The sequence below is a fragment of the Petaurus breviceps genome, unplaced genomic scaffold (assembly GCF_028583685.1).
Source record: "Petaurus breviceps papuanus isolate PSGF00001 unplaced genomic scaffold, PetGlider_PUasm1.0 175, whole genome shotgun sequence".
In the NCBI taxonomy this organism is placed as follows: Eukaryota; Metazoa; Chordata; class Mammalia; order Diprotodontia; family Petauridae; genus Petaurus; species Petaurus breviceps.
The window spans coordinates 18,071,932-18,096,310 of NW_027185764.1; the positions used below are offsets into that span (position 1 = coordinate 18,071,932).

Genomic DNA, 24,379 nt, shown 5'->3' on the forward strand with positions numbered 1-24,379 from the left:
TATATTGAATTGCTTATCTTCCCAGTAAGGGTGGGTGACAAGGGAGTAAGGGAATGAATCTGGAATTCAAAGTTTTAAAATCAGATGTTTAAAAAAAAAAAAATATATATATATATATATATACTATTATTAATACTATTTTACATGTAATTGGGAAATAAGATATACAGGCACTGGGGCATAGAGATCCACCATGCCCTACTGGAAAAGTCGAAGGGGGTATGGGAGAAGATATGGGAGAGAGCAGACTAGAGGAGGGGATATCCTGTGGGACTGCTATTTTGGGGTGGTGGGTAGGGGAAAAGCAGGGAGAAAATTTGTAACTGAAAATCTGGCGGAAATGAATGATGTAAACCAGAAGTTAATAAAGCATTTGAAAAAAATAAAAATAAAAAATAAAATGTCACAAAAAAAATTGGTTAATGGAAGGATACAGGGGAGGAGAGGTAAAAATAAAACCAGCTGTAATATTACTGAATGGGTGTGTATGGGTGTGTGTGTGTGTTCAATCTATGTGATCTTTGAAGACTTAATTACTAAAAAAGAGAAATACTACACTGGTACTACTAATGAGAAAGGAATGGGAAAAGTAATTTACTAAATGAGCCTTGGTGTTCTAAAGTTAGTATACTTTCCAAAAGAATTTCATTTACTTAGATTCCTTCATTCTTTCCATGTCTTATGAGAAAAAGGGTTCCTTGAATTTTATTCCTCATTATCTCCTTATATTTTTATTTAACATTTTCATCTTTTGGATGTTCCTTTTTCCTATTTTTAAAAAATCTAGTATTCAATTATTAATTTTGCCCTTAATCTTAGCCCTTCTTTAAGCTAATTCTACTTACATGCATATACCTTTTTAACTGCTCATAATATACTTTGGTACCAATGCTCTATGTAAACCAAATTACTGAAAGGCTTTTATTCCCTGAATTGTAGGAGTATTCTGAGGAATAGTTAAGTACCCTATGGGTAATGACCATGTCTTGTTTATTTGTGTCTCACCTCTAGAAGGAAGTACCTAATTTTTATTCAACAAATGAGTTTTATCTTGAGTAGGTCAGCTACTCCCCCCAGATCTCAGTTTCCTCATCTCTTAAATGGGGAGGTAAGAAGTTAGGACATGTGTAAACTTAAAGAAACTAAATGTATAGAGAATAAATACAACTAAATATAAGGTCATTTTCAATCCTATCTACTGTGAACTGATTAAATTATGTATAAGAAGCATTATAAGGGGCAAATCCACTTATTTTTTACCACAAAATAAATTGAATCTTCTCCACATTACCCTTTAATCCTCGGGAATATAAATCAATGCATTGCAAGTAAGCCTCTAAGTGTTTCATGAACTAGGTTCAAAAGCTTTAAATGAGAAGTCATCTCAAAGATTCTGTTTCTATGAATCAAATTATATTTGTCCAATGTTAACATTTTGTCTTATCCCTTGGCCTATCTCTTCCATCATACTATAAGTGTTACAGCATCTTGTAACATTATTTCCATATATACAATTACACAACTCCCTCCTGGTAGTTTTCTTATGCTACACAAACAGAATCTATTGTGGCTTCCAGAATGTTCTTTCATATTTCTGCTTATCTCCTTTGATATCTATTCCAATGTAGATAAGAGAAAGCAATTTCAGAAATCCTTATTTTTAGCATTTCCATTCTTTAACTGAAGTTTTCAGTATAATATAACCATGTTGTACCTAAAGATTACTTTTCCCCCCTTCCTGTCTCCCCTTTTTCCTTTCTCTCTCGCTCCCTCCTCCTTCTCCCTTTCCCTCTCTAGATATACACATACACATGCGTGTATATATATATATATATATATATGTATGCACACATATTCTCTCTTTCTCACACACACACACGTTTTCAACTCCAAAAAACTGTTTATAGACAGGTTTTTTATTCTTCCTCTAATGCATTTACCTTCCCCATAATGAAATGAAAATTAGGGGATGGGGCAGGGAGAGGAAGGAAAGACCAAGCCTCATTCCTTTTTATGGCAGTTTTACCCTTCTTGCAAATTCAGACTTGGTATTTTCTGTCAAGAAAATATGGGAAAGTTCTATGGTAGTAAAACTAAAAAAGGAACCTCCCACCACCAATTTGTTTCAGTATGTATGCTAAGCAGCAAATTCCAAATTTTACTCTCACTTTTTTCTGAACATTATAGCATTCCAGTTAAAGTAGTGATTTCTAGTTTATCTTTCATTGTTCTCGATGGTCTGATTTCATTTTCCTCCCTTCCCAATCTTGACTCTACAGTTAACTAGTTTAGTTCAGTACACATCATCCTCTACCCTTGAATCCTTTGACCTCTTAGTCTTGTCATCATTCAGGTCTTGCTGAATCCCAACCTTGGATTACCCCTATCATCTATCTGCCTCTTTGCTTTTCCTCACAGGCTGTCAAACAATGTGCTGAAGGATGTCACACAACTAGGCTGACTGGGTCCACTACAAATTTATGTGATCTAATCCTAACTGGGTCCCTCACTGTAGCAAGGCAATTCTATTCTTCCCTACTTGGCTACTTTTCAGAGTAGTTGTTCCTAACCTAATTTTATTCTCTCTTCAAGCTTCCCTTACCACTTTACCCTCCTTTTCTCTCAGTTATGGACTTTACCTCTTACTTTACTAAGAAAATATGGGCCATTTACCATGGGTTCCTTCCCCTACTCTAAATCTCAAAACACCTTGACATCATGCCCCATTCTCCACTCCCCAGAGCTAGTCTCTACAAGACCAACTCTTTCTATCTGCATTCTTCATTCTGTATCACATCTCCTTAAATAGCTTGCCCCCACAATCATTCTAATTTTCAATCTCTTCTTATCTACTGGCTCTGTCCCTACCACCTACAAACATGCCTAAATCTTCCTCATCCTCAAAAATCTTTCCCTTGAACCTACAATGTTCTCAAGCTTTAGCTCTCTTTCATAGCTAAACTCCTAGAAAAGTCTGTTTATACATTCCATATGCACTTTCTCTCCTTTCATTAACTTCTCAATTCCTTTTAATATGGTTTCTGGCCTCATTATTCAACTAAAACTACTCTCTCCAAGATTACTGGAGATATCTTAATTACCAGTGGATAGAGTACCAGACCTGGAATCAGGAAGACTCATCTTTCTGAGTTCAAATCTGGCCTCAGAAACTTAGTAGGTGTGCACCCCTGGGCAAATTACTATACCCTATTTGCCTCAGTTTCTTCAATCTGTAAAATGGGTTGGAGAAGGAAACAGCAAACCACTCTTTTAGGAAAACCCCAAATGAGGTCAAGGATATAACTGAACAACAACAAATATCAAATTCAGTGGCCTCGAGTCTTACTTCACTGACAGACACTTCCTCCCTCACCACACACACACACACACACACACACACACACACACACACACACACACACACACACACACACACACACACACACACACACACACACACCTCCTATATAATCTACTCCTCCCTGCTTTCTCCTGGCATTGCCCTTTTCTTGTCTCCTCACTGCACTGATGCTTCTTCAATCTCTTTTTCAGGGTTATCACCTGGGGGGGGAGGGGGCAGGGGCGCCACACCCTACAGACCTCCCTTCTTCCTCTAAATTCTCTCTTGATGATCTCATCAGTTCCCAGGTGTTCAAGTACTGTTTCTATGCAGATAACTCCCTGATTAATAAATCCACCTGTCTCAGTCCTGAGCTCCATTTTCTCATTACCACTTGTCTACTGGACATTTCAAACTGTAGGCATCTTAAAATCAATGTGTTCCTGTCCTCCCTGGAAAAAAAGAACTTACTATGCTCCACTGTCAAAGAGGACTGTCAAAGTGATCCATGATATAAAAAAGGTTATGCCTGCCCTATACAGTCCTAGAGATTCTGAAAAACAGTAATCTTCCATCTTTTTCCAATTTATTGCATTCTTTATCTTCTGAATAAGCGAGCCACCTGACTGTCCAGTTCAATACTCTTTTCCATTAAAGTGAGCTGTTAGCACATCTAAGCTAGTCTCCTGATGGAAACAGAAATGAAGTGTCCAATAAAGAAAGAAAAAAAAAAGGAAAAAAGTTACCTGGGAGACATCATCAAACAGCCTTTGTGCAAAATGAGAAATAACATCATCCACTGACTTGGCATTACCAAACTGTATCACCAACCCTGTGGCCTGAATCACGGCCACTCGGACCTTGGAGTGCTGGTGTGAAATCGTGTGCATGAGAGGGGCTATTAAGGATTCCGACTGCATGTGGAAATGATCTGCAGAGAAAAGGAAAGAGAAATCTCTTGAGCGAAAACCTTTCCACGCGCTCTGGGGGTGCTGCCGGGGCCCCCATTACCTGGGATAATCTGCGCGTAGTCCCCCGCCAGCTTGCAGCTCTCCCTCTTGACGTCGGGGAAGGGGTCCACGATGGTCCTCTGCAGGATGCGCACCATCTCGTCCAGGTAGGGGGCCAGGCTACGGCCGCACAGCCGCACCACGAGGCTCAGCAGCTCCACGAGCGCCAGGCGCAGCTCCTCACACGGCTCCGTCGGCTGCCCGGAGCCCGGGCCGGCCAGGCGCTGTGTGAGCGCGGGCATGAGCTGTGGCAGCGCGTCCTGCGGCCGGGCTCCGTGGCTCAGGCCCAGGCGGAGGAGCTGCACGGCCAGGCTCCGGCACTTCTCGGCCGGGTCGCCCAGGCAGCGGAGCAGCCGCGGCAGGAGCAGGCGGCCGAACAGCTCCTGGAAGTCGGCGCTTGGAGGCAGCGAGGCCCCCTCTTCCAGCTCCCGCTGGAGGCCCTCCAGGGCCCGACGCCGGCTTAGCTTGGCCTCGGCTTCCAGGCCTGGAAGCAGGCGGCTCACTGCCTGGCTCAGCTCCTGGGCCGAGCGCCTATCTCCGGCGGCGCCGGGACCCTCGAGCACACGGGGATCCGTCACCAACGCCGCCATGACTTCTGTGTTGCTCGTTACTAAGTGGAAACCAAACTTTTACGACAGTCGCGGGACGGATTACGGCACTACGGGTAGGGGCGAGGGGAAAAAAACTCAACATATACACAAGAACCAAAAAAAAAAAAAACTTTATTGAGCTCACTTTGCAAAGGGACAGAACACAGATCTGAGATGCTGCTGCTTCTACCCTAGCTCGCTCTGTAGGAGGAGGCAGACATACCCTGGTATGGTAGCAAATGACATCACGCATGTGCACTGCTTTCCAAAACTTAAAACGCCATAGAAATGCTGCCGCTTCATCCTCATCCTCATCCAAAGCTACGGTTCTTAACCGGAAGGGTGGGGGGCAAGGAGGGGGCTGTGAAGTTGGGGACAAAAAAAAAAAAAGTCATTTCAATTTTATTTGATAAGGCACTTAGTAAGCACTTAAATGCTTATTGATTGGTTTATAAAGAAGGTGGTTTCTAACTCCAGTGTCTATGCAAGTCTAATTCCTGAGTCTAGTTGGCTATGCCACAATGGTAAGCATAGCCATTTATTTTCCTAGCATATTCTCTCTGACTCGATCATTTTAGAGTGCAGAAAATGTAAATGTCATTTGCAAATGATCTCACACAAGTTAGATTGTGAGCTCCTTGAGGACTGGGAATGTCTTGCCTTTTTTTTTTTTTAATATTCCCATCCCTGGGGGTATACAAATGGGAGGATGCTTTGTCACACCAGTCCTGGCACATAGTAGGCACTTAATAAATTTTTATTGTATTGCACTGTACCAGACTGCCGGAAGTGGTTTGTGATGTAAGAAAAAAAGAGTTAAGAATCTTTGCTCCAAGGCTTCCTGTGGAATACTGCAATAAAGTTTTGTTTGTCCAAAACACCTTAAGGAAAAAGGTCTTTAAAAAAAAAATTTTTTTTTAGTTTTTTATTTTCATTTCCATAAAATTTTGAGTTCCAGATATTCTCCCCATCTCTTCACTCCCCAAACCCCAAGATGTGTAATTTGATATAGGCCCTACATATACATTTATATTGAACCTATTTTCACATTAGTCATATTGTAAAGAAGAAATAGAACAAAGAAGAAACAAACAAAAAAAGAAAAAGAGAGAGAGAGAGCAAATGATGTGTTTCAATCTGTATTCAGACCTCATAGTTCTTATTTAAAATGTGGACCGTATTTTCCATCATGAGTCCAAAATGTCTCACTCTTGACAAGCAATGCTAGTTAGAATGTAAGCTCCCGGAGGATGGAAGTTTTGGTTTTTGTCTTTGTATCCTCAGCACCTAGCACGGTGTGCTTAAGAGATGATTAGTAAATGCTTTTCCATTGATTGGTGTGACATGGAAATAAGATCTGATTATGACACCTCAGGCATGTAAGGGAAGAAGGGCATGGACCAGAGGCATCTGAGAAGAGACAATTTCACCATGAGCTAAACTACGTGATTCCTCACAGCTTCTTGGAGCTGGAAGTGTCTTTTCTTTTTATCTCCCGTACTTGTAGCAAGATGCCTGATACTTAGTATGTGCTTTAAATAAAAGCTATCGAGTTGACTGACTCAGCAATCTGATTAGTGCCAACAGAACTGGAAGAAATGGCAGAGATTGTTTATAATTTATATAATTTATAAGGAGGAAACTAAAACCCAAAGAGATAAAGGATCTTGCTTAGAATCAGTGCTTATAAATGCCCACTTTCCACTGTTTTATACAGACATTTCAGCTGAAGTTTAGTCGTTTCCTACCTACCTCACAGATCACACAATGAAAGAATAAATTATTTATTGAATATCTATGCAGTGCCAGGTTCATAAATCCTACGTGCCAAATCCTACAGACCTTTGTCTTGTCTTCTCTTATTTCTACCTCCCTCCCTTTGGATCAGTTCTCTATAAACCGATGGGTGTTTAATGAAATGCCAATTGATCAGTACACTTACGATCAGCAAATAATAATATAGTCAATAATTTGAGGTTTAAATTTTTAGCTCTGTAAAGGAATGGGGTGAGCTACTATCTCATTTGCCTGAAGTCTTTCTATTTCAACACTGGAATTCCTCAACTTTAAAGGGATTTTCTGCCAAGAATGCTGAATACTAGATATATGCCACTTCCTTGGTTTCCTGAGACATATTCATTGTTGTTTAGTTGTTTCAGTCACATCTGACTCTTTGTGACCCTGTTTAGAGTTTTCTTGGCAAGGATACTGGAGTGATTTGCCATTTCCTTCTCCAGTCCATTTTACTACTAAGGCAACTGAGGCAAACAGGGTTAAGTGACTTGCCCAGGGTCACCCAGTTAGTAAGTATGTGAGGTTATATTTGAACTCAGGAAGATGAGTCTTCCTGACTTCAGGTCCAACACTCTATCCACCTTACCAGTGAGGCAGCAGCCTTATATTCATTTGATATTAAAAAGTATTCAAGTCCAACTGATCATGCCATTCTAAAGTTTTCTATACTTAAACTTTTCAAGTTTATGAAAACTCAAATTTCTTCTTAAATATAAGGAGCTGATCAGAGGAGTATCCCTAAGTTACCTGAATCTTACAAGTGTAATAGAAATGAAAATTTAAAGATCTTCCCTGCCCCTAGGCAAAAGTACACCTGGAGCCTGGGGTGAGAGGCTTGTTTTTCAGTAGATACTTCTTGATTGGCCAGTGGGTCCAGAAGGTTGTTACATTCTCTGAGCCAGGAGAAGGCTATATAAACCCTGATGTGTAGCTTTGTTTTGGGGCTAACTTTGAGAAATGTTCTGTGATATGATCTGGATTATGGGAAGCCGTTGTCCAGAGCCCCCCAGCTTTGAAACCCAGATATTGATTGGGTATGGATGTAATGGTTGGACAGTCTGAAATCTGTCTACTTGATCTGTTTCTGTCTTGATAATTCTGTCTGTATATTCTGAAGGGTGCTGACCTCTTTCCCCTGAACTAGGTAAACGATACATGTTTGACTGATTAAAGTAAGCTTGTTAACCCATTTTGAGTTGCTTTCCTTTAACAAAGCAGATCTAAGAGCCTGTGTGAGCAGCCACCCTGGGGACGCTGGGGTGCTTGCCGCTACAACAAGGTAATGAGTTTTTGAATGACACGTTCATTGGAACAAGAGTTAAGAGGACAAAAGGAGGAGCAGCTAGACGATTCAGTGAATAGAGCATTGACCCTGGAGTCAGGAAGACCTGAGTTCAAATCCAGCCTCAGACACTTAACACACACACACACACACACACACACACACACACACACAAACTAGCCATGTGACCTTGGGCAAGTCACTTAACCCCAATTTCCCTAAAAAAAAAAAAAGAGAGGACAAAAGGCCATTACTCAGTCACTCATTCAATTAAGAAACATTTATTAAGTGCTTACTCTTTATATGACAATGTTCCAAGAACAGGAAATACAAATAAAGAAAAAAAAAGCTTCAAGATGCCTTCAAGGAGCTTACATTCTAAGAAGAGAGACTACATGCAAATAATTATGTACCAGTAAAATATACCCCTAACTGTTAAAGGCAGTTAATGGAAGAGGAATGGCCCTGGAATGGGGGTGAAGAAGTAAGAGACACCATAAGGGACACGCTGGAAATGGCCTCTTCCAGAAGGTGAGCTTTGAACAGAATGTTGAAGGGAGTCAACTGGGAGAAGTGAGGAGGCATAAGTTTTCAGGCATGGTAGGTCAGCCTGGCAGAAAAGTCGGGAAGTTCAGAGGAATAGCAAGTGTACTGGCTTAGCTGGATTAGTAAGAAGTAAAGTAAGTTTGTGGAAGGAAGTAAAATGTATCAAGAGACTGAAATGGGAGGAAGGAGCCAGGCTGTAATGTTTTCAGTGCCAAGCAGAGCATTTTACATTTTACACTGAATATAACTGGAGTTTACTGAGTAGGGGGAAGTGACTAGTCAAAACTGGGCTTTAGGAAAATCCCTTTGGCAGCAGAGTGGAAATTGGCTGGAGTGAGGATAGTCTTGAAGAAAGGAGACTAACCAGAAGACTATAATGGAAATCTGCATGAGGATTGTGGTTGTGTTAGTGGAGAGAAGAGAACATATAGAAATGTTGTGAAAGTAGTGTTGAAAGAGGATTTTTTTTGGGGGGAAGTCAAGGCAATTAAGGGTTAAATGACTTGTCCAAGGTCACACAGCTAGTTAGGTGTCAAGTGTCTGAGGCTGAATTTGAACTCAGGTCCTCCTGATTCCAGGGCCAGTGCTGAAAAGGAATTTTTGAAGAGCTAAAGGTGGAATGTTGAGAGTTGAAATAACTGACTCTATTTTGTCCTATCTTTGCCATTTTTTTTTACTACAAAGTGAACTATCTCTTTCAATTGTTGTTAAGTTGTTTTTCAGTCATGTCCAACTCCTCTGATTCTTTGTGACCCCATTTGGGGTTTTCTTGGCAAAGATCCTGGAGCAGTTTGCCATTTCCTTCTCCAGCTTTGCTTTACAGATGAAGAAACTGAGGCAAATAGGGTGAAGTGACTTACCCAGGGTCACATAACTCATAAGTGTCTGAGGCCAGTTTTGAACTCATGAAATTAAGTCTTCCTGACTCCAGGCACAGCACTCTATCCACTGGACCACCCAACTGCTCTCTCTTTCTGTATCTCCCTGCTAATGTGCTTGATGACTATAAAAGAGGATTCTTAAAACTTTAGTAATTCTCCCACTTATCTGATAAGGCAGTAGCAGCCATTTAACAGATGCTTATCGATTGACTGATTTATAAAGAAGTGGTTTCTTGCAGAAGTTCCCAGAGTATTTGGCCAACCACTCCCTTAAAAAAAAGTACTCAGCATCCTCCTGGAAATCTACATTCTTTAACCCTTTAACTTTTTAAAAAATTTGCATCATTTCCAAAAGTGGAAAATGTATTTTTAAATGACATATCTTAAATTTAACAATATATTATAAATTTGTGGGAGTTTTCCTGTATTGAAATTTTGATGATGTAATATTGTGTCATATAACTGTATGGTATAGTATAGTATAGCATAGCATAGCATAGCATAGCATAGCATCTATAGTATCTGTAAAAGTAATGTAATTTGATCCCTTTGTATTTGCAGAGCTAACAGGTACTTAGCAACTAGTTTGAAATTAATCAGATCAAGCTTCTGTTAAGAAACAAAAGGTATGAACCCCTGTTGCTGATGTAACAGGAAGGGGAAGAACAAGAAGAAGCTAATAGGTATATAAGAAGAAGCCCTAGCTGGAATTTCAGATCTTGGAGTCAGATTCTGGAGGCTGAGGAACAGAGGCCCAGGCTGGAGAGAATGATTTTTATTTTGAGAACTTGCATGAAGTGATTTTGATTCTGGGAACCAGCTGAAACTTATGCTGAAGACTTTGGAGGGCCAGCTGGAGCTACTGAGGAGCTGCCAGAGGAAGCATGACTGTGGTGTTGGTACTTTGTTTGTGGCTTTGTTAAGCCTTGACTTCCCAGGAACAGAAACTGTGAAGGATTTAAGGTGGACTGTGAGCTTCAGTATGGAATAGGAACTGCATGGAGAGCTGGACATGGAACTGGGAGCTGTCTGCCTTTGAACCCAGGTGACAGTTTGGTGAATTCAGGTAGGAGCTGGGACCATGGAATAGGAACCATGGAAGCTGAGAGCCAGCCTTGAGTCAAGCTGAAAGAAGACTTTACTTGGATACTGTTTTGTTTGTGATTGGAAACTAATCTCCAATTGAGACTATTCCAGGGGTGGAGTACTTTGACTTTTGTATTTTGTATCCCTTAAGGAGGCAAGCCTCCATAGGGATGATTTGGATGGTCAAGTTACTAAGTGATTGATTGATTAAATGATTGTACTTTGTTCAAAACTATGTGACCACTGAGGTGAAAACTATGTGGCCATTTTAGTGATAACTTGTTGAGTTGTGACATGATGCTGTATTTTGATTTTCTGTGATAAGTTGTAACATTGTGAATGCTGTACCTTGAGTTTCTATGAATGTTTTGCTCTGATTTGTTATTGAATAAATAGAAAATTCACTATACTATGTAATCAGAACCTTGAAAACTGTTCACAGCAGCAGTCCTCTGGAAAGCTGCTTGAGTGTGACTTTAGAGTATCTTATTATAAACCAGTTATTTCATGCACACATTCTTGCTGATGCATGCTGGACTTCCTGTCAATTCAAGGCACTCTTGCTTCCAACACTTGCTTGTTAAGACCTGTTGGCAGACTTGACTACTGATCAGTTATAACTTGAATTTTGTGTTTATTTGGAAGATAATGTAATCACTACAACTTTAACTCTGTTATAGAACAGATGAAATGTGTATGAACAATTTTTCAAAATTTCCTTCTCTTCTATTCTTTCTTATGCTTCCACTGCCCCCTTATTTTTATTCAGTGTCCCCCAATTGCACCCAAGGCTACTACTGCTTCTCCACCCTCCATCATTGCAGAGCCCCACAGGAGGTGGTATCACCCAGTTTGGGAATCTCTGGCTCTGGTGTGAATGACTGTGCAACTAATGGTAAGCATCATTTTCTGTTGTAATGAACACTGCTTCTCTTAGGTTATTCTCTCTAGTTTAGTAGTTTTGGAGAGAAGAATATGGAATGTCATCTGCAAATTATCACACACACATCTATCCTCTACTGATGGAGTATGTCACACTCTGAGAGAATAAACTACAGTTTTCCTATGTCTGTACCCTGTGTTGGCTTAGTGGCTAATCAAGACCCTAAGAGAATTCTTGCAATAGTAGGAATGACAAAGATTCGGCCACAGTTTGGTTATGTGGGGTGAGTGCAAGGGAGCCAAGGATAATACTTGGGTTATGATTCTGCATAACTGGAAGAATGATGATACTTTTGACAGTAATGGGAGAATTTTGGGGAAAAGATAGTAGATTCTGTTTTGGGCATGTTGAACTTGAGATGTCTATAGCATACTAAGTTTGAAATATCCAGAAGGCAAATGTAGGTCTGGAGCTTAGGAAAGAGTCTAGGGCTAGACATATAAATCTAAGGGTTGGACATATAAATCTAAGAATCATCTGCATAGAGATGATGGTTGAACCTATGGTAGGTGATGAGATCACCTGTTGAGCTAAACTAGAAGGAGAAGAGAAGAAGGACAAGGATAGATCCTTGGAGACACTCATGGTTAGTAGGTATGACCCAGAGGAAGATCCAACAAAGGAGATTGAAAAAAATGACAGTTAGGAGGAGAATCAGAAGAAAGTAGTATCAAAAACTTAGGAAAGATTATCCAGGAGAGGGTGACTGCAGATAGGTCAAGAAGGGTATGACCATTCAGATCGGCAGTTAAGAAATCATTGATAACTTTGGAGATGGCAATTTCAGGTTAATGATGAGGTTGAAAGCCAGATTTCAGAAAATTTAGAAGCAATTAAGAACAGAGTAGTACAGTCAGCTTTCTCAAGAAGTTTAGCTGAGAAGGGGAAGAGGGGGATATAGAACAGAATTTATTAGGGATGGTAGGATCCAGTAGGGGTTTTTTAAGGATGGAAGAGATATGGGTAGGTGAAAGCATAAAGGAAAGAGCAAGAAGATAGAGACTGAAGAGAGAATAGGGATGTTGTGGGAGCAGTCTGAAGGGAGGAGTGGGATCAAGGCTGCATGCTGAGGTGTTTGCAGTTAGGTGAGGCAAATGAATGGAACACTAGACCTGGAGTCAGGAAAACCCCAATTTAAGTGTGGCTTTGTTGAGGTTTGGGGTTTAGGGGTGCTCAAGACCCCGAAATACTGATATGCTGGGTCCTGCCAAATGAATTCAACTCAAGCCTTCTCTCAGCCAAAGTAAAACAAAGTTTATTAAAGATTCACCTTAATGGGTAGACTCTTAAGGAGCCTAAGCATTTGTGATGCTTATATTGACAAGCAAGCCAGAACAATCTGACACACTGAGTCTGAGCTTGATTGAATCTGAGCTCCTTCATGGAGACAAGGTGGATCTTACATACTGAGAGAATGTGGGAAGGATGATCTAGACAAAGGGTTTGGGGAGGGTCTTGAGGAAGAGTCTAAGGACGATCTTGAGGTCTGAGGTCCCACTCCAGGAACCAAGAGAATGGGATTTTGATGGGATCAAGGGTGGGAAAATGCCAGAGGCAATCCAAGACTATGGAGGGCTAGGCTAGTTTAAGGGTAACAGAGATTCACTCATATTAATAATGGAAGGCTTTTGGCCTCTGGGGAACTCCAGATTAAGTGGGAAGATTCCAGGGATTCAAGGGGTTCCCAGAACCTATACCCCATTAGCTTCATATACACATTAACTGTGTGACCTGAGGCAAATCACTTACCTTCTGTCTGCCTCAGTTTCCTCAACTGTAAAATGGGGATTGTAAAAGCACCTACCTCACAGGTTTGTTGTGAAGATCAAATGACAATATTTGTAAAAGAAAACACTTAGCTTTTTTATGTATCTGGCTCATAGTAGGCACTTAATTAATGTTTATTCTTTTCCCTTTCCTTCCCTTCCTCTTGGAAAGAAGAGCTACCTTTTCATATGAGACCAGGATGAAGGAGTTGTTAATGGGGGAAAATGTCTGAATGATGTAAGTGAGAGAAATGATTATTAATAACCAATAATTTGGGGAGATCCATAGTTCCTCCTTCTTCTAAAGTCCTGATTTTAAAAAGTTGGACTTTTAAAAATGTTGAACTTTTTAAACTTTTTGTCTCTTGAAGGACATTACTGATAATGAGATTGGACTAACTTTCTGGTTCAGACCCTACCAAAGTGGAGTAGCTATTGTGTTCTGCTCAGGCTTGGGTGGAGCATACATTCTTTGAACAGATGACCGAAGACTGGGGATGGTCTGGGTATAGAGATAAATCTCTCTGACCAAAGGTGACGTGATGTCACTAAGCCTCTTGTTGAATACCATAATTGTCATTGGCCTAAGAGAGATGACCAAATGACCATTCTTTTATTAATAATTGCTGGCCTTATTAATGAAATGATTAAATTGTCCAGAAATCTCAAACCTTTTTAATCATTACAATAAGTGAGGGGGGAAGCTCTTGATGTGTGGTCTCAATTCTTTTGGTAAAGTATGAGTTGAGATCTTCAGCTGAGGCTTAATGATCCATATGAATTTATTGATTGACTCGGGAAGACAGACTCTGGCCAGAAGAGTCACCCTTAAGTGCTGGTCTCTAAAAGCAATTTTCATTGTGGATATTGTGCCTCTTTTCCCCCTTTCCTTCCATCTTTCTTTTTGGGGATGAAGGAACAGGAAGAGGCAGAGAAGTAATCTGCTTATCTAGGAGCCATAAAGCCATACCTCCAACCTCTCTCAACTCTTAATTTTATTTTTTAAATATCATCCCTTCCTATTCAATTGATCCTGTGCCCTCTGTCTATGTATACCTGTACAAATATGTACCATACTCACATATGTATTCATATGCACATATACCCTCCTATAGAGACTTATGTATGTACACACACACACACACACACATATATATATATACACACACAAACACATTTATATTCCCTTCAACTATAATACTGAGAAAAGTTTCATAAGTTACAAGTATCATTTTTCCATGCAGGAATATAAATAGTTCAACTTTGATAAGTTCCTTATGATTTCTTTTCCCTGTTTACCTTCTCATGCTTCTCTTGCTTCTTGTATTTGAATGTCAAATTTTCTGTTCAACTCTGTTTTTTTCATCAAGAATGCTAGAAAGTCCTCTATTTCACAAAATGACCATATTTCCCCCTGAAACATTATACTCAGTTTTGCTGAGTAGGTGATTCTTGGTTTTAATCCAAGTTCCTTTGAACTCCGGAATATCCCAAATTTTTCTGGCTCCAAGGCCAACCTTCTATCTGCTTCATCAGGTTTATACATAGTAGGGATACAAAAACAATAAAGAAACCCTTAAGAAGAAGACAGCTCCTTTATGCAGTCTTTCCTGATCCTTCCAATTTGAAGTGATTTCTCCTAAAAATTTTCAAAGAATGCTTCTTAGACCTCTCTTCCACACCTTTAATATTTGTCCTTGTATTAAGATATATATTTAGTTAAATTCAAAGAACATTCCTTAGGTGCAAGAGCATGGCATATATTCAGTATTTAGAACTGAACTACATATGAGGCCTTCTGAGAGACAACAGGAAGGAGGGGAGCAGGGAAGGTGTGGGCAGGCATATGATACAAAGGCAAAACCCAAAATAACCGTTACTTTTAAAGAATTCATTTTACTGTAGGGATACAACATCATGTACACAGAAAAGAAAATCTGAGGTTATTTCAGATCCTAAGTGATCAATCAGTGTCATACAGATATAGGAGATGGATGACATGTGGAATGCCCTAAAGAATACATGAGAAATACAGAGTTTGGCTGGAATGTAGAGTGCAGGAATTCACTTCAATTCAATTCCACAAGTAGAAAAATATGAAATAAATCTGACAGGCTAGGTGGGAGCCAGGTCATGAAGGGCCTTAAATATTAGGTTGGGACTTTTGTGTTTTATCTTTTATGAAATAGGAAGCCACTGGAAATTATTTAAACAATTATTTAAGCAATGGTATGGTCAGGTCTCTGTCTGAGGAATGTTAATTTGGCAGTTGTATGGAAGATGGACTGGAGAAGAGAGGGTATGGAAGTGCAATAAGGAGGTTATTTTAGTGGCCCAAGTGAGAGGTAATAACAAGTCTGAATGAGGGTAGTGATGCATTAATGCAAAGGAGGAGATGAATTTGAGAGATGTTGTTGACTGCGGCTCCTGGCCCATATCTCCCTATATGAAAGACATTTCATGTTTTGCTTTGTTACATTTGTCCTTGTCCTTTTTTAAAATTATAATTAATTTATTTCTTTTTAGTTTTCAACATTCACTTCCATAACTTTTAAATTTTCTCTCCTTCCCCTCCCCCATCCTCAAGATAACATGTAATCTGATATAGGCTCTATATATATGCATTCTTATTAAACATATTTTGATATTAGTCATGTTGAATAGAAGAACTTTTTTCAATAATATTTTCCAAAAAATGAAAAAAAAAGTTGGGAAAGACTCTCCCAGTGAAAAAAATGCATTTTAAAATTTCTGGTTTTTTTTTTAAATAAAAAATTATTTTAACATAAAAAAATTTTCCCCCAATTACATGTAAAAACAATTTTTGACATTCAGGGTTTTTTTTTTAAGTTTTGAGTTCCAAATTCTGTCCTTCTCTCCCTCCTCTCCCCCCACCCTGAAAAGGTAAGCAATTTGATATATGTTCTTATTCTTTTAGCCTTTTTGCATAAGACAATAGCATCTGCCTTCTAGCATTTCATGCAATATGCATGTATGTGTCTAATCCCCTTTATTAGATTGTAAGCAAGAACTATGTTTTATTCCATCATTGCATCCCAGTCCCAGCACAGGGCCTTAGTACATCCTTAATAAATATTTGTTAAATTGAATCTGAGTCATTTTTCCAGGAGTGGATTTGCACTGACGCAAGCATGATTTCTTATCCAGCCTTTTCAAAGACTGATGGGGATTAGGTGTATAGATGTGGGTATTGAACAGAGTGAACTGAAGCTGATTGTCTCATGTGGGAGTTGAACAGACATCAGTGCCCTAATCATCTGCCAAGCTGCTGCTAAAAATCACATTCCCCGTCTGCTGGAGGTAGAGTTTCTCTAGTGAATTAGCAAGTGAATAATGCTCTGAATCTATTAAATAAAGGGGAAAATGTCAGCTATGTGTTAACCATACTCATTTACTCCTCCAAGCTATTTTTTGATGAATCCTATTTAAACAAACCTGCACGTGGAATTTGGATGCAGAATTGTCAAAATTAATCATGAAAACTAATTTCATTTAAAAATATATGGCATTTAAGAGTAATATTCACTACCTCAAAAGTTTAAGGTTTTTCCATCCATCTTTCTTTGTTTTGGGTTTTTTTTTGTGGGGGGGAAACTAACTAGGTCTCCCTATTTCTCCCAGACTGGAAGTACAACAGTCACTCATGAACCCAATCCTAATTTCGGTCAGTGTGGAAAATTGGGTAGCATTCCTTATTTCTCCATTATGGATAACACCAAAGGTTTTTTCCCCCCTTGAGGCAAGCAGAGGTTGTGACTTGCCCAAGTTAGTAATGACTGAGGCTGGGTTTGAATTCAAGTCTTCCTGACTTCAGGCCCAATGCCTTATATACTGTGCTACCAAACTGCCATCAGTGTGGAAAATTTAATCTTTTCCATTCTAAAAAAATCTCGGCCGATTCAACTGTCCTTAGATGGTCTGGTGGTCTTCTGCTCCTGAGGCTTACAACGTTTGTGCTAGATTTAGTATTAACACCCTGTAGGGCTTTTGCCCTACTGTAACTCAGAACTCCCAAATTCAAAGGATTCACCAGTATCAACCATTTCCAGTAGGCAGCTACCACTAGATATTTTCTGAATCTACTCAAGCTACTGTTTATTTTTAATTTATTGCATATTTTCTGTGTATCTTTTCTATTTTCATAGAGATTATTCTTTTTTTTAGTCTTAGTTAATATTTTGCTTTTTCCCAATTGCATGTAAAAACAATTTTAATATTCTTTTTTTTTTTCAAATTTTAAGTTCCAAATTCTCTCCCTCCCTCCTGTCACTGAGAAGGCAAGCAATTTGACATAGGTTATACATGTGTAGTCATGCAAAACACATTTCCATGTAAGTAATTCTGTGAAAGAAAACATAGGGAAAAAATAACCAAAGAAAAATAAAGAAAGTAAAGAAAAAGTATCACTGATTTGCATTCTTTCTCTGGAGATAAATAGTGCCTTTCATCAAAAGTCCTAGAAATTTGTCTTAGATCATTGTATTGCTGAGAATAGCTAAATTATTCATAGTATATCATCAATATTGCTGTTACTGTGTATAGTGTTCTCCTTGTTCTGCTCATTTCACTTTGCATCAGTTCATGTAAATCCTTCTGTGCTTTTCTGAGAGCATCCCAGCTCATCATTTCTTAAAGCACAATAGTATTCCATCACAAGTATGTACAACAATGCATTCAACCATTCCCCAATTGATGGACATCCCCTATATTTCCAATTCTTTGACAGCACTAAAAGAGTGGCTATAAATATTTTGTATAAATAAATCCTTTTCCTTTTTTAAAAAATCTCTTTGGGATATAGACCTAGTAGTGGTATTGTTTGGTCAAAGGGTATGCCCTTTGGGCATAGTTCCAAATTGCTCTCCAGAATGGTTGAATCAGTGTACAACTTCACCAAATAATACAGTAGTGTTTTAATTTTTCCACATCCCTTTCAACATTTGTCATTTTCCTTTTCTGTCATATTAGCCAATCTGGCAGGTGAGGTAGTAGCTCAGAGTTGTTTTAATTTTCATTTCTGTCATCAATAGTGATTTAGAGCATTTTTTCCACATGACTATAAATAGCTTGATTACTTTGTCTGGAAACTGCCTGTTTATATCCTTTGACCATTTATCAATTGAGAAGTGTCTCTTATTTCTATAAATATGACGCTGTTTTCTATATGTTTGAGAAATGAAGTTGTTATCAGAGAAACTCACTGTAAAAATTTTTTTCACAGTAATACTTACCAACTATGTATTTTCCGCCATCCTATTTTCTTCCTGTTTATTCCTCTCTCTCTCTCTATCCTTTTACCCTGTCCATTCTCAAAAGTGTTTTGCTTCTGATTTTTACCTCCCACAAACTGCCCTCCCTTCTATGGGCTCCTCCCCTCTAACCCTGCTCTCTTATCCCTTTCCCTTCCTACTTTCCTATATGAATAAGACATATTTCTAAACTCAAATGAGAGTGCATATTATTCATTTTTGAGCCAATTCTGATGAGAGTAAGATTCATGTGTTCCTCTCCCTGCTTCCCTAATAATTTATCTCACTCTACCTCTCCCTTTCCTCTTCTTCCAGTGAATCCTTCTTTCTCATCCCTTAATTTTATTTTTTTAGATAATTATATCATTGCATCCAACTCATACCTCTGCTTTCTTTCTATGTATAACTCCTTCTAACTGTCCTAATAATAAGAAAGTTTTTAGGAGTTATAAATATAATTTTCCCATTTAGGAATATAAGCAATTTAACCTTATCAAATCCCTTATGCTTTCCCTTTGCTATTTGCCTTTTTATGCACCTTGCATTTGAAAGTCAAATTTTCTATTCAGCTTTTGTCTTTTCATCAGGGATGCTTGAAAGTCCTTTATGTCATTGAATGACTATTTTTTCCCCTTAAGGATTATACACAATTTTTCTGGGTTGGTGATTCTTGGTTGTAATCCTAGCTCTTTTGCCCCTCAGAATATCATATTCCAAGCCCTCCAGTCCTTTAATGTAGATGCTGCTAAATCTTGTGTTATCCTGATTTAGGCTTCATGATGTATGAATTGTTTCTTTTTGGCTTCTTGCAATATTTTCTCCTTGAGTTTGGAGGTCTAGAATTTGGCTATAATATTTCTGGGAATTTTCATTTTGGGATCTCTTTCAGGAGGTTATTGTTGGATACTTTCAATTTCTTTTTTACCTTTTGGTTCTAGAATATCATGGTTTACTTGATTTACTTGACTTGAATAATTTTGTTTGATGTATGTTTATGGAGTTAGCTTGACCAGAATTTGTAATTAATGACTAATCTAAAAAAAAAAGCTTCTGTAGGGTGAGGGTGATCCAGTGAGTCAACCTCACACTTAACTCACTTCTTTATCTGTGAGAATACATACCATACTCTTTTCAATAGCCCATGATCCTATTTCCAAATAACCACACCTACCCCTGCACTCATTATCCTCCAATACTTCTTTGCAATTGTCTATATTCCCAGTCTCCCCACTTCTGTACCCAGTATAGTAGTTTTAACCTTGTTATTTTCCCTTTGTTTTTAAAGAGGACTAATGACATAATGGCTGATATATTGACTTGTGTGAATTGGGTTTAAGTGAGGCAGAGTTGTACAAAGTCATCAACTTCACTATCTGAACATCATGATTTTTAAAATTTATTTTATTTTTTCTGATTTACATCATTCATTTCTGCCAGATTTTGAGTTACAAATTTTCTCCCCGTTTTTCCCCTACCCACTGTCCCAAAATAGCAGTCCTACAGGATATCCCCTCCTCCAATCTGCTCTCTCCCATATCTTCTCCCATACCCCTTTCGACTTCTCCAGTAGGGCATGGTGGGTCTCTATGCTCCAGTGCCTGTATATCTTATTTCCCAATTACATGTAAAATAGTACTAATTATATATATATATATATATATATGTATATATATACATATATATATATACACATATTTAAACATTTGATTTTAAAACTTTGAATTCCAGATTCATTACCTTCCTCCCTTGTCAGCCACCCTTACTGGGAAGATAAGCAGTTCAGTATAGGTTGTACATGTGTGGCTAATGCAAAACAATAGCATAGTAGATATATTGTAAAAGACTGACTATATTTCCCTCCCTCCTATTGCACCTCCCACTTGTTCTATTCTCTACTTTGATCCTGTCCCTTTCAAAAGTGTGTGCTTCCAACTTCCCTCCCCCCAGCCTGCCCTCCCTTCCATCATCCTGCCTCTCATGCCCTTCCCCCCTACTCTCCTGTAGGGTGAGATACCCTATTTAGTGTGTATTTCATTCCATCCCCAAGCCAAATTCAGTGGGAATAGGATTGACCCATTCCCTTTTGCCTTCCTATTCTTCCCCTTCATTGTAACCATTTTCCCTTGCCTCTTCTATATGAGATAGTTTACCCCATTCTGTCGCTCCCCATTTCTTCTCATTATATTCCTCTCTCACCTCTTAATTTAACCTTTAAATATCATCCCTTCCTGTTAAATTGATCCTGTGCCCTCTATCTATGTATAACTATAAACATATATACACACATTCACATATGTATTCATATGCCCATATACCCTCATATATATATATATATATGTATATGTATATTTCTATTCCCTTCAACTATTTTCATACTGAGAAAATTTCACAAGTTACAATTATTGTTTTTCCATGTAGGAATGCTAATAGTTCAACTTTGATAAGTTCCTTATGATTTCTTTTCCCTGTTTACCTTCTCATACTTCTCTTGTTTCTTGTATCTGAGTGTCAAATTTTCTATTCAACTCTGGTTTTTTCAGCAAGAATGCTTGAAAGTCCTCTTTTCCAGTGAATGATCATATTTTCCCCTGAAACATGATACTCAGTATTGCTGGGTGGGTGATTCTTGGTTTTAATCCCAGCTCCTTTGACCTCTGGAATATCATATTCCAAGCCCTTCGATCCCTTAGTGTAGAAGCTGCCAGATCCTGGGTTATCCTGATTGTGTTTCCACGATATTCAAATTGTTTCTTCCTGGCTGCTTGTAATATTCTCTCCTTAATCTAGGAATTCTGGAACCTGGCTATAATATTCCTAGCAATTTTCTTTTTGTGATCTTTTTCAGGAGGTGATCAGTGGATTCTTTCAACCTCTATTTTTGCCCTCTGCTTCTAAAACATCAGGGTAGTTTTCTTTGAGAACTTCCTGGAGGATAATTTCTAGGTTCTTACTTTGATCATGGCTTTCAGGTAGTCAAATAATTTTTAAATTATCTCTCCTGGATCTATTTTCCAGGTCAGTGGTTTTTCCCATGAGATATTTCACATTTCCTTCTATTCTTTCATGTGTTTGAATCTGTTTAACAGCATCTTGATTTCTCATGAAGTCATTAGCTTCCACTTGCTCCAATCTAATTCTGAAGCAGTGATTCTCCTCAGTGAGCTTTTGAGATTCTTTTTCCATCTGGCAAATTTGGCTTTTTAAGGCATTCTTCTCCTCATTGCCTTTTTGAGTCTCCTTTGCCATTTGAGTTAGGCTGTTTTTTTAAGGTGTTATTTTCCTCAGTCAGACTGTTGACTCTCATTTTGTAATTTTCTTGCATCATTCTCATTTCTCTTCCCAATTTTTCCTCCACTTCTCTTATGTGCTTTTTAAGGTCCTCTATGGCCTGTAACCACATGGTATTTTCCTTTGAAGCTTTTGGTCCAGGAGTTCTGACTTCACTGTCTTCCTCCTGTTCCATGCTTTTCTCCTTTTTGTGCCCAAAATAGGAGTCTAATGTTGAAATCTTCTGTCTGCTTTGTTTCCTTTGCCTGGTCATGTCACCCCTCAGTCACTTGATCCCTGGGCTTTTTGCCACAGTAGGACTCTGCCACCAGACAAAGGAGTTTTCATCCCAAATGCTGGGGTTTTCCCAGCTGCTGGAGGTATTGGTTGGGTGCCCTTGCTAAAGCCTCCACATGCTCTGGCAAGCTGGTCATGCACCCCAGGACCTCCACCCTAGACTGAAATCCAGATACAAGCAGGTTAAAGCAAGAGGGATTACCCCTCAGACTGATGCTTGGTCCCCCTACACTCTGTAGGCCAGGAACTGAAGCTGCCACGTGGGGCTGGCTGGCTGTGGTGGGCATCTCAGCAGCTTCCTGCCCCAGGGGCAAAAGCCAAGCACTCCCACTTACTGGGTCCCAAAGTCCAGACTGCACTGACCTCTCACTTTGTCCTTTGGTATCTATGTGTTGATAAGTCTGGAAATGGTCACAGCTGCCGCTCCTGCTGGCAGCTGGTCAGACCTGCCCTAGGGCTAAAACCTCCAGCTCACCCGGGCCTGGGCTCCATGCCCAGAGCACCGCCATGGCTGCTTGCCGCCTGCCTGCTGGGCTGTCCTCAGTGGAGGTTAGCTTCTCTGTGTCATTTTGTGGGTTCTGCAGCTCCAAAGTTTGTTCAAAGTCCCCTTTTTACATTGATTGGGGAAGGTGGAAGCCTGAGCTGCTTGGAGATTGTGTTTCTACTCTGCCAACCCCCACCCCACCACAAAGTCATGATTTTTATAAAAAAGAGCCTATAAGTCATCTTTCAAGAAATTATCAAGAAAAATTGCCCTGATATTCTAGAACCAGAGGGTAAAATAGAAATTGAAAGTATACAACAAGAAATAACCTTCTGAAAGAGATCCCAAAATGAAAATTCCCAGGAATATTATAGCCAAATTCTAGACCTCCAAAATAAAAAAATTTGGTCCTCATTGAGAATGAAGAACAACAACCAACCAATCAACCATATTTTACTCTACTGGTCCAGACAAACTGGCCTTCCTGCTGCTCCTCACATTTTACCATGCTAAAGTATCCAAACATGAATAGGAAATTAAGTTATAATACTGCCAGTGAAGCACATGATGAAAGAAAACCTCTGCTGAATTGAGATCTGATGATTCCTTGCCTGTTGTTTTTCAATATTTGGTGAATATTTATACTCAAAGAATACATGACTCATCTGAAAAGCTGTTATGTTCACTGACTGTTATGGGTGATTATTTGGCTGTTGCATTGTCTATTTTTTGATTTTAAAAGTAGCTTAAAGAAGGTAATTAACATGCTTGGCTAAAGACATTTATCAGCTTAACTGAATAATTAACTAACAAACAATTATTGTTTACAAATCTATTCTATCCTTCAGGACACACACCATGTTTTTTTAAAAAAGGATATTCATTCACATTTCTTTCATTTAAAATATTGTCATCAAAAATTTTTTTAAATATTGTCAATAATATTTTAGTGAGACCAAAAATGTTTGTATTATTAGTAAATAAAATTATTAAAGGTATTGTTATTTTATCTATCTCAAACTTTAATTTCTCTATTTTATTTCAACAATATATTAGTACAGTAGTAAATTTATGTAGTTTATAAAAATATACATATATTTATATAAATATACACATATATATGAATATACATATATTGGGCATGCATTTAATTAAAAAAAAAAAGAAAAAACACTTGCTACGAATATGCATAGTCATGTGAAACAAATTCCCATATTTTCTATGTACAAAAATAAGACATGCATTTTTGGTCATAATTAGTGTAACAATTTGTTTTGCTTCCCTATGAATATTTATAACAGGGACCTCAGTTTTTTTCTTTTCTTTCTTTTTTTTTCATTGAGCTGGGTGGAAAGGCAAGGGGAATAGAAACAAGGTAACATAAAGAAAAGAAAGAAAAGAGGATCATTGAGACATCTTTTTTTTTTAACTGTAGAGAAAAGAACAGAAGGAAAACCAAACAAGCAGAGAAGTCTAAAAACTATAGATTGGTCTTATTATATATTTTTAAAGGAAAAGCAGTCTGTATATACTAAAGGCTTACAGTTTCATGTACAATCCTCTTTTTTTGGTTCTACTCTGTACATAAATCCATACTGCAAATGCATCTACTTGTTGTTAGTTCTTTAATTAGACTAACAATAATAATAATAATCATAGTAACAATAACATATTAGTATTTAATAAAATAATAAATATTCATGGTGACATGATATTTAATAAAATAATGATAATAAAAGAATAGATGGTGACAGATTATTCTAATTTCTTTTAACAGGCTTACTATTGATTTTATTTTATTTTCTGTTTAATTTGTTTATTTT

General features: G+C 38.4%; 2 protein-coding genes across 2 annotated transcripts in view; one reads left to right on the top strand and one right to left on the bottom strand.

Moving 5' to 3' along the window:
* DNAAF5 (dynein axonemal assembly factor 5) overlaps nucleotides 1-4,977 on the bottom strand; it is a 71,707-nt gene extending 66,730 nt beyond the window's left edge. The window contains exons 1-2 of the mRNA XM_069084867.1: nucleotides 4,352-4,977; nucleotides 4,087-4,271 (exon numbers count right to left, since the gene is read on the bottom strand). Coding sequence (XP_068940968.1) covers nucleotides 4,087-4,271; nucleotides 4,352-4,940 — 774 coding nt within the window. The 5' untranslated portion in view covers nucleotides 4,941-4,977. The remainder of the gene's footprint in view (nucleotides 1-4,086; nucleotides 4,272-4,351) is intronic.
* Nucleotides 1-24,379, top strand: part of PRKAR1B (protein kinase cAMP-dependent type I regulatory subunit beta) — a 716,155-nt gene that overhangs the window by 423,154 nt on the left and 268,622 nt on the right. The window lies entirely within an intron of this gene.